This window comes from Alligator sinensis, unplaced genomic scaffold (genome assembly GCF_000455745.1).
Source record: "Alligator sinensis unplaced genomic scaffold, ASM45574v1 scaffold163_2, whole genome shotgun sequence".
In the NCBI taxonomy this organism is placed as follows: Eukaryota; Metazoa; Chordata; order Crocodylia; family Alligatoridae; genus Alligator; species Alligator sinensis.
In genome coordinates, this window is record NW_005842499.1 from 650669 (window position 1) to 662014 (window position 11346).

At 46.0% G+C, this 11346-nt stretch overlaps 1 protein-coding gene across 1 annotated transcript in view; it reads right to left on the bottom strand.

Annotated features, from left to right (window-relative positions):
- LOC102378152 (bone morphogenetic protein 2-like) overlaps positions 1 to 8466 on the bottom strand; it is a 17355-nt gene extending 8889 nt beyond the window's left edge. Inside the window, exon 1 of the mRNA XM_006031348.1 lies at positions 8203 to 8466. Within this exon, the coding sequence (XP_006031410.1) occupies positions 8203 to 8466 (264 nt within the window). The remainder of the gene's footprint in view (positions 1 to 8202) is intronic.
- Between the last annotated feature and the right edge of the window lie 2880 nt (positions 8467 to 11346).

Here is an 11346-nt window from a genome sequence, read left to right on the forward strand (position 1 = left end):
GCAGCCCCTCCTAGTCGGCCCGGGGCCCCGGGGCCAAGCGCGCGTCTCCTCGGCCGCCCGGGGCTGCCATCCCGCTGCCTCGCTCTTCCCAAACAAACACCTCCTCGGCTGGGTGAATGGTGCATGCGACCCACGCCCCGGCTCCTATTGCCGAGAATTAAAGACTGTTAAAGGCAGATACAGCCCCTCAATTGGGGGAGTGCCGCCTCCCCTCTCCTGCAAACATCAAACGGCCCCTGCTGCCTGCTCCCTGGCCGTGCGGGGCCTGCGGGGAGGAGAGCGGCCCCCAGGCCCCTGCCCTGGCTGGGGCACCCCGAGTTCCCGTCTCTGCAGCAGACTCGCACTTTGACCTGGGTGCGTGGTTCCCAAGCCATCAGCTTGGACAGCCAGAAAGACTTCTTCATTGTAAGAGCCGGCCTGGGGATGTGGTGTACTCCCCATCACTGGAGGGGTTCAAGATGAGGTTGGACAGCCACTGGTTGGGGATGATCTGGGCCTAGGGGTGCCTGTGGGGCTTTCCCAGGCTCGTGGGCTTTGCTGGGAGGGAATTCCACCCCCCACCCCGTGCAGAGAGTTGTTTTAAAGCCTTCCTCAGAGCCATGGCTGCTGGCTGCAGCTGAGGCTGGGGACTTCGACTGCCAATGCTCCTGCTGGGCCTTCAACCTGGAGGCGCCTGGCTAGAGGGTCTTGCCCTTCCACTCTGGGGCAGACTTATCCCTATATTTGGGGTCAGGAAGAAATTTTACCCTGTGGTCAGACTGGTACAGACTGCAGGGGTTTTTGCCTTCCTCTAGCAGGGGCTATGGCCCTCTGCCTAGGATCTCTTCAGCACGTATTAACAACTTTTAATTCAGCAGTAGGACAGCCATGTTGTTGGGTGCTGCGGCCCCTCTGCTTTACCTGTGGCAGGTTAGGGTGCTATATCTTGTGTTAAGGCTGACTGTAGTTTTGCTCAGCGGTTAGATCAGTGGTGCTCAACCTTTTGGTCCCACAGGCCAGATGAGTGGCCTAGGGCCGTGTGGAGCCCTGCCTGCCAGGATCCAGCCCTAGAGCCTAGCACTGCCCCTTCCCTATCTCACGCCCTGTGATTCAGCCCCAGGGGCCTGCTGCCATCCCTCCCACCCAGACTGGGCCCTGGGAGCCTCAAACCACCCACTCCCATTCCTACATATTGGTATAGGGCTCTAGGGGCCTGGGCACCAAACCCTTCCTGCTGGGATTGCCACTCCATTCTGCCCTGTGGGGTTGATGCCACCTCACTCCCCCCCACCCCCACCCCCACCCCGCATGTGCCAAGATTGGACTCCAGGGGGGTGACTTGTTTCCCCTCAAGTCATTGCCCCTTGCTGCTAGGATTGGGTTCCAGGGGCCTAGCACTGCCCCTGTGTGCCAGGTTTGTGCCCAGAGGCCCAACAGTGCCCCTGTCTGGCCCTGCACTCTGGGATCGGGTGGTCAGCCTAGTGCACAGGGTCCAGGACTCGCCGTGAGTCTGGAAATTTGGCGGCAGGGGATCTGTGCCACTAGTTCCTCACCACCACATTTCCAGACCCATGGGGAGCCCTGTGGGCTGGATGACATTGTGCTGGGGGCGAGATCTGGCCTGCAGGTCCCTTCCAGCCAAGGTGCTTCTCTGCGATTCATTCAAACTCTCTAGGCTTCAGCTGCCCTTCTGGAAAATGGAATCCGAATGCTTTTTGACCCTGGGGTAAGTATTGGAAGAACAAGGTGCTGACTTTAAGGTCATTCTGCCTGGATTTCTGAGGGCTTGCCAGGAACTTGTCTTTAGCAGGTGATGTAATAAATTGGGTATCCTGGATTTTTCTGAGTTGTCAATGATGTGGCCAGCTGCCTACTTGCTTTGGGCTGTGTGAAGGCATGTTGGATGTCAGTGTCTCCTAGGTGCCCATTCACCTGGCCCACATCTTCTTCCTTCGACAGAAGCACTGGTTTCCCTGGTTCCCTTCAAGCCAGCCCTTAATTTGTGCTGCCCTGGTCCCTCAGTTCTTTTGTGGATTATCCTTCCCCAGGCAATTGCTTCCTTGAGACCCTATACTATCCTTTCTCCTAGCTCAAATTCCCTCCATCCTTTCCTGCTATATGTATAGGAACATTACAGGCTTCCAGCTACCAGGTATATTGCCTGCCCTGCTCCTGTTTGCCCTCACTCTGCTGCAATCCTGCTCCCTCTGGTTACTGCTAGCGCAGCTTTTTTTTTTTTTTTACTTTTAATGCCTTATTATTAACCATCAAGTCATAGTTGTTCCAAGCTTTCCTGACTTGAACTCTCGGCTCCCTCTTTTACACAACTCATTTAACACACTGGTTCTGTCATTGTCTTAGAATCATCGAATTATAGAAAAGGAAAGGACCTCAGGAGGCCATCTAGTCCAAAGCCCTACCCAAAGCTGGACCATCCCCAACTAGATCATTCCAGCCAGGGATTTGTCAAGCCAGGCCTTAAAAATCCTCATGGATGTAGCTTCCACTATCTCTCTGAGTAGCCTGTTCCAGTGCTTCACCATTCTCCTCATGAGAGTTTTTCCCAATATCCAACCTAAACTTTCCCTTGCTGCGTCTTGAGACCATTGCTCCTTGTTCTGTCACCTGCCACCACTGAGAACAGTCTACTCTTAGCCACCTTTGCTTCAACCCCTGGGCTGTGCCTGGTACACTCACCAATTTGACCACAAGATGCATCCAATCCACTCAGTCTTAAAGCCCCAGTCTGCTCTGGCCTCAACAGCTGCACCAACTATAACTCCCATACATACCTCCAGATCCCCACAACTTTGCTGAGCCCAGTTCAGCCCAGATCCACAATCTCCTAGAGCTCTCATCTTCTCAGTTCTTGGATGAGCCAGTTATCTTGAAACGTCAATACTACTGGGCTGGGCTCCTACCTCCCACACTTGCTTCTGCTTCCTTGGGGGGTACAGTGTGATGGTTCATTTGCCTACCTTTTTACCCATCTGCTCTGGTTAGATGGGCAGTTCCTCTGTTGTTCTCTAGAGGGGGAACATAGGCAACCGTGACCTGTCCTCTTTATCATCCTACCTCACCCACTGGGTCATCCTGCCAGTGGGTGGGTGAGATCATCAGTGAAAACAGAGTATAGGTAGGGAGTGAAAAAAGCAGGGGCAGTAACAGAAAGGAAGGTGTCTAGGAAACTGAGAACTCCAGAGAGATGAAAGCACAGGAGGCAGGGTTCTGTGTTAGGAAAAAAAGAATAGGAGAGAAAATGCAACCAGACATAAGGTAGTACAAATGAGTAAGAGTGTCACTATGTGGCTGATGCTTGGAAGATCTGGCTGATCAAAGTGATTTGGGGAGGGGATTTTGAGGTGAACCCAGGTGTTGACTTGACTCGGTTCCAACCCTGTCTAGAATCATTTTCATTCAGACAGAAATTAGGTCTTTCCTATGCTTTTGAAATAACACCTTCAGATTTAGGCTGAGTTTCAGGCTGGCCTGGGGCTATTTTGGGACCTGGGAGATCAAATTTCACAAGCAAGCTAGGTGGAAAGAGTTTCAGAGAGAAAAAAACTAGGAGTGTGTGTGGCAGGGAGAACATTACAAGAGGAATCAATGGAGTTTATTGCAAAATGCCTAGGGTGGGAGGGGCTGATATGGATCAACCCAGCAAGCATCTCAGGATATAACAGGTTGAGCATTTCCAGGTCTGGTGGATACAAGGCTTGACTGCTTAGTGACATTAATGTATTAGAGCAACTCCATTGATGTCAACAGACTTGCACTGATGTGGGACAGTAAGAAGCTCAGGGCTATAAAGTTTGTTTGCTTAGGTGAAGGAATCTTATGCAATATGAACAAATTCATGCCCAGGGTTATGTGGCTATGAAGATAAGCTCTTTCTCTTCCTTCCCTCCTCCCAATTCCAAGCCCTTCCTTCCCCTGCTGTACATATTACCAGCCAGGTAGAAGATGGAGCCAGCATGACCTGAAGCTGAGGTAATGCACCCAGCTGTTTGACATCTTCATGGGAGTCAGTGGAATGGCCACAATAGTTAAGTCTGAAGGCTGGAGGTGGGGAGCACAGTACCCTGTTCCTCTGTGGAGCAGCACTAAGAAATCTTTTAGAACCCAGTGAGCTCCAGGCCCTTCCCTGAACAAACACAGAAGGGTTCAGCCTCTGTTCTGTATCCTAGGACAGATTAGAGGCACAAAAGCAGGACTCGGTTGTGCATACCTAAGCAAATCTTGCTTCTCTGAAAAGAATCTGAGAATCATCAGCGTGCATGCTGATGGGACTTCATCTGAAAGCATATGCTGTATTAGGTGGAATCCATGTTTGGCAATGAAGGCCAACCTTTTTGGCAGCTATGCCACAAATTACCCCTGCATCGTCCCCAAGTGCCAATCAAATCCTTTTCCCCTGTACAATCTGCTGCTCTGCTTTCTGTTTCTTGTCCTGTGCCCCCTACCTGATCTGCTGCTTTGCTTTCTGCTCCCTGCTCATCTGCTACTGGGCACGTTTACATGTGTGCTTTAATGCAGTGGTTCTCAACCTTTTTTGGACGAGGACCCATTTGTAAACATCAATGGCCAGTCTCGACCCAGTGCCCCTCACTCCTGGCCCACTGCACGCCACCCCCAACTGTGTGGGGTGGGAGTGGAGGGACATAGGGAGCCCTAAGCAGCCTGTCACAGGCTAGAACTCTGCCAGCCTGCAAGGGAAAAGCTAGTTTCCTACAGTTTTCTCCTTTAAGGAGAATCCATTTTTAAAGTTTGTTCACGACCCTTTCATATATTCTTGTGACCAACTTTTGGGCCACAACCCACAGGTTGAGAAATATTACTTTAATGCGTAGTAGCCTATTTTACTGCTCATTATGTAACAAAACCATGCAATTACATTAATGCACAGTAAAATAAGCTACTGGGCATTAAGCATCACTTGCATTAGGGTAGCATAATGCTCATTTATTTAGTACCTTACCTGGGAGGTACTAAATTTAATGTGCATTAGGAAAAGCACATTAATGCACATGTAGACGCACCCTCTGTGCTGCATATCCCCTCCCTGATCTGCCACATGCCACAGAGAAGTTGCCCATGCCACTTGTGGCACTCATACTGCAGGTTGACTACCCCTGCATTTGGCATGATGGCATCGTAGGCCTTTTTCACCTTGTCCCACATGAGTACAAAATTAGCCAGATCAAATCTTACTGAGGTATTTCCTTCCTATGCGTGTAACAGGAATTCAAGGGATCTCTTGGGTTACTAAATCCAGTCCTTTGTTATTACAGGCACTGTGTCCTCTAACCCCTTCATGGACTGGACAAGATTTTCCTTGGCCCCTTTGGACTTTCTCTGTGCGCCTCCTTGTTTGTGAATTCTCCCAATTTAGCATCACTTATAAATTTAATTAACGTACTTATTGTAGAGAACCACCTGTGACCAGGAGATATTTGCATAGCTATGAGGGAGGGATGTATAGGAAGGGAGCTCCCTTACCTAATTTGGGAAGCATGAAACTTCATTAGCTGATGTATGTCAAGTGCTTTGAGATCTGATGAAAGACACTATTGAAGTGCAGAGTATTATGGGTGGGGGTGTTTGCATAGCTATGGTAGGGGCTGGTCAGAGCAGGAAAGCCCTGTGGGAGTATATTTTTCCAATGATACTTAGGCTCCTACATACCTCTGAAGCTCTGGGTCAAGGTGTCAAGAACTTCTCTGAGAAAGGGTTTATGTCTCATCTGTGGATTTCAGTTGGCAAGTTATTAATAAGGTGCTTTTTTGGCATCTAGAGCTACTTTGGCTTGAACACTCCATTGATTTCAATAGGAGTTCTCTGAACTCAGCATCTCGGAAACCCAGATTAAGATACTCTGGAAATATTTCCATTTTAAAACATTTTCATGTGGGTAAGGCATCTCTAACAGCAATGCTGCTACACATTTCCTTTCATTGCTAATATTTCTAACTTCTCAGGAGCAACAACGGACATAAGAGACAGACCTCATAATGTCCTCCCAAGGATAGATCTAGAATTTTGAAAGTGGTGTGGTGCATCATCATCATATATAATGTAAAACTGATTTTTACCCAGGTAAAAAAAAAAAAATCTTTGCTAATATGCTAGGGGCCTAGGGCTCTATTATTCAATTTAAGATTGAAATGAAAACAAATATAATTCTGTTGACTGTGCATTACTTTGCTATATCATACATATGGACTTACCTAAAGTATGGCGAGACAAAGGGATTTTTGTGGGCCACTTGTGGTGTGCAGAGCTGATTTTGTGGTCTTTTCACGGCAAGTCCTGTCATGAATGATGTGTGGCCCTGGAGCGGGGGGCATGGCGACTGCCCACAGATGCCACCAGCTTTGTTGGTGGCAGGGGAGGGGGGTGGTGGCGAGTGGTGACCACCCACAGGCACTGCCGGCAGCGTTGGCAGCACTTCTTTCAGGGGATGCACTGCCAATCTCAGGGGGTACACATGCACCCGCATGCACCCCCCTACGCATGGCCAATGAGTCCCACTCCCCCTCCCCCCCACTGCTGACTGGTTGATTGGCCCCAGTGGCCACACCCCTTACTGTTGATTGGCCAAGAGTAAAAAACCATGGCATAATTAAAAAATAGCAAAGTCTGTGGAAAATATCAATAAATTACCATATTATTGTATATCTCAGTATTAAATTGAAATACACTATGCATGTAAATTTATATACATTATGAACTGTAACTAATACCACTATAATTTATTATTAGCATTCTACAAAACGTTTAGTAATACTAAATAATGCTAACCTTGATAGAAACAATCCATGCTGGTTGTTAAATGCTAGCATACAGCATCTACCAGCAGTTGTAGCTCCCATCCTTTGTCTCTGGTGTGAACACTTGTCTATATACTGAGATCATATGTTCTGTGTCTGCTGAACTGGTTGGAATGGTAAGGCAACATTTTGCCAAGTTGTAAAAATGTGAAACAGAACCCCAAAACACAGTCACAATCAAAGGCATCCAGCACACTCTGACAAAGTTCATGTAAGCAGCATGCTCCTTGTCACGTTATTTCTACCATCCAGGGATTTGTTTTCAATAGATAAGGGTCAAAACTCAGAAAAGGCACCCGATTAGGGTAAAAAATATGAACAACACTAAAATAAGAGGTTGCTGGTTATTTAAACCACGGTAGTAGTGACTGATTGTACTTGTAGTACTGAACTACAACTTCATGGCTATTGCTTGGAACAGTTCTTGTGTTCATGTTGCCAGTTTGAAAGTTGTTGCAGTGCTATCTATGTCTTCGACCTAACTTATCAAATCTGTCAGCTTATTGTGTGCTTGGTGCATCAAAGCCTGCTGACTTTTAAACCACATTAGAAGCTCCATGAACTGGATCACATTTTCAGCCACAATCTTAACTTTATCTTCAATGTTGCCCTGTCTTAAAGAGATGACATATTTTAAACATGCACTGTGTGCCAGGTGTGATTTCAAGCTCATTGAACACAAATTGCTGGTAGGACTTCATATTCTTTGTATGGTAATGAACTGTGTTAAACCATGAATTCCACCTTGTAACCACTGACTCTGGTGGAAGTGACACAGTTGTGTCACATGTAGATCCCCACTTGGATTGGCAAGGGACTCCCTATATTGAAGCTTATGGCCTGGACAATGTTTGAATGTTTTTTTAAAAGAGAAAACCAGGCTATTTACATCAGGAAAATGTGTGCAGCAGATGTCACTTACTAAAACAGGGATATATACATTGCAGGTGACATGGATTGTGTTGGGCATCATTCCATGGAGCACATTAGAGAAAACTTTGCACATATACATTACATTGTCAGACAGAAATGCTGAGATCTTGTTAAATTCTAAGCCGTAGTTTACAACAGCCTTCACTACAGCTTGTGCCATGGTAAATAAAAGAAGACAGATGTGAAGTGAACTGGCTCTGTTTGAAAAACAGGCAGGTTATGGTCTGTCCAGCTCCCAGGTACAAATAAAATGTGCAGAACATAGTTATTTTGGACATCTGTTGCTTTGTCTACTACAGGGGTGGGCAAATATTTCGGGTGGAAGGCTGCTTGCTGAGTTTTGGCAAGCCATCAAGGGCTGCATGACAGGCAGCCAGGGGCAGATGAATATTAATTATCTAAATTTTTTAGGGGCCCCGCGGACCAGGTAGAATGGCTTAGCAGGCCACATTTTGCTCACCCCTGGTCTACTACAATTCAAATCTGATTCATATTCTGCTAATGCAGATTTCATAGACTGAACATGTGAAGCAATTACTCCTGGTAGATAATCTTGGTGAATATTGTTCACACATGGGAAACCATCAGTATTTGGCACGTGTTTGTTCAAGCAGTCCCGTAATTTAGGGTTATCAATTTTCTCTAGATGAATGTTGGCAATCATGAATGCAGCCTCTCTTCTTGTCAAACTGCTTTCCATGGTTCTTTTAAAGAATGAGGACATAATCGCTTATTTCTTGCTCTGACCTTCAGCCTCTGCAGCCTTTCCTTTTGCTTTATATGATATTTGGACTCTAAATGCCAATCAGTGCTATTTTTCCTCGACACATCCGGAGTCATTTTGCACGATGAACAGAACAATTTACCACCATCTGCATGCAAGGTTCCTATAGGGAACTGCCTTATAAGATCCTGAGCTGGAATGTATTTAACTTTTTTGGATTTCTTTTCACTCATCTTCAGACTGCGGATTCTGGCTTCTTAAAAGATGGTGCCAAAACCCTTTCGCTTTCCTGACTGGTGCTCTCATTGAATCTACATCACAAGCTCAGCCTTTCAGTAGCTCTTTCTCAAACCACATTCCCTATGGCTGCAGGGATTGCCATGTTTTCTTTGTATTCTGGCACGCTTTTATCTTTTTAGGTGATTCTGTGCAAAATTGTGGGATCACAGAAACCGCCATTTCTGCAAAAATCTTGAAAACACAATTTACATAAGTCCCTAATCATACATCATGCATTGAAAACACAGCACACTAGTAAAAATACTGAAAGATGTTGTTTCTTTAGTCCTGTGGTCATTCAAATTAAATGTACATCTCTTTCAGGTTCATAAAACAAAACCAACCTTCTTGAGCATCTTGACAATACATGTAATGCTACACTGAAAGTTATTTTCACACCTGAGTTAATGTTAATGTTTTTAGTTAGAGTTAGAGTCTGCAGGGCTGAATTGACATCTAGCGGGAGTCAATTAAAAGCAATCGGACAGGAGGGGAAAAGGCTGCAATTTGCCTTCATCTCTTTCTGTGCCTGCAACTGTCTGCTATTCTCTCTCCTGTCCAAGTTCCACATCCCCAACTTTAGCAAGCGTAAGATGAGTTTTCTTGCTAGAAAGAAGAATAACTTTCTGCTTCTTGAACAGCCCGCATAGCTATTTCTCTGGAGATAAGGGGCAGCTTCCATTGTGGCTAGGGTAGAGCAAGAATACCACCAATTTTTGTGACTACAGCTGAACAGCCACCTGACTGCATTTCAGAGTGGATAGAGGTGGGAGTATCTAAACTAGACTGCAATGGTCTCTTCAGGTGAACAGCTCCCTCAGTGGGGAGGTTAAACATGCCTCTCTCTCTCTGCTTAGAATCTTCTCAACTTAAATTCTCAAGGGTTGAGCGTAAATTCACAAAGTAACGGCTGAAGGAACAAGACTGCGCCACGTGAGCAGTTTAGAATGATGAAGAATGCTGACCCCATTGCCTTTCCTGGAATAGTAATCCTTTAGTGGATTTTGGATGGCGGGACCACTGAGTTGAGAGGGGTAAATTCAGCATTTGCTTTGAACAAGGGGCAGGGAGAAGAGCATAAACAATTTATGCAGGAGAGAGGTTTGTTTGGTTTTTTTTTAAATGTGTCTTCTATATAAATACCCTTTCCTGAGAAAACTTGCTCCTAATTTATATGCTGGTTCCTGAGCATACATTTTCTTTAGACTGTTCCCTATTACAGTTCCTCAAGAACTCCTTTCTACTCCTCCATAGGAAAGACACCAGAGGCAGTAACGCAGGATTCCTGGCACTACGTGGCATTGGTGGAGTGCTGACTCAAGAAAAACTACTTCCTATGGAGCCACTAATGTCACTTCTTGCACCAGTTAGCTGTTCCCACAGAGGTCTCACATCCAAATAGTGAGAAAGCCCAACACTATTTTGCTTCTGGCATGTGATGGATCAGTTCTACAAGAATTTGATTTGCACAACAGATATTTTACTACCAATAGTTCATTAATGCCAGCCCTTTTCTGCTACACCTTCCTTGAAAGAGTTTTGCCTGTGTTTCCCTGTAGTTTTTTCCAAGTCCTTGTTTTTAAGACGGTTTGAACAATTTAATTACGACAAACAATCATGCTGTTTTATAACTTTTCCCAACAAGTGCATCTTATCCTCTGAATAGCTTGCAGCTTTGCTGGATTTGTGATGGCTGCTAGGATGTGTTCTGCTCCTCCAGAAAAGGAGTGTATATCTTCTTAAAAATTTGTAATATTCTTATTACAGCAAGACATTACCTGTTTTCCTGCAGCTTTCAGACTTTGCTTTTTAAATCTCATTCATTTCACAGCACGGGGCTACCTCTACAGGCTCCTCTATGGCATTTCTGCAGAGACAACCAATTAGTATCACACTGCAAACAGTAGGTTTCTTTTAGGATCAGTCTTAGCAAAAGAATACAAAGGCTTTTTTTTTTCTTACCAAAAACGGTGGACATAGATTTCTGCCACTTAGTGGGTTCATCTACATGTGATGTTATGTCACTGTAATGATGCACCACGGCAACATAGCTCATCACTATGGCAGGCACAAACTGTGCTGCTGCCACCACGTTACTGTAGTTACAAGCTACTTCACTATAGCACATTGCTATGGCAACGTAGCTGCTCAAAGTAACTGTGCACTGCTGGGACAGTGCAGTAATGGCTGTTACTGCGCCATAGATTCATAGATTGTAGAGTCAGAAGGGACCACAATGGATCATCGTGTCCAACTCCCTGCCCCTGGCAGGAAAGAGGACTGAGGTCAGATGACCCCAGCCAGGTGACTATCTAGCCTCCTCTTGAAGACCTCCAAGCTAGGTGATAGCACCACCTCTCTTGGAAGCCCATTTCAGATCCTGGCCACCCTTACTGTGAAAAATGTCTTCCTAATATCTAACCTAAATCCACTCTCAACTAGTTTACACCCGTTATTCCTAGTCACTCCCTGGGGTGCCCTAGTAAACAGCGCTTCCCCTATTCCCTGTTGACCTCTCCTAATAAATTTATAGGCGGCCACAAGATCTCCCCTCAGCCGTCTCTTGTGAAGGCTGAAGAGATTCAGCTCTCTCAACCTCCC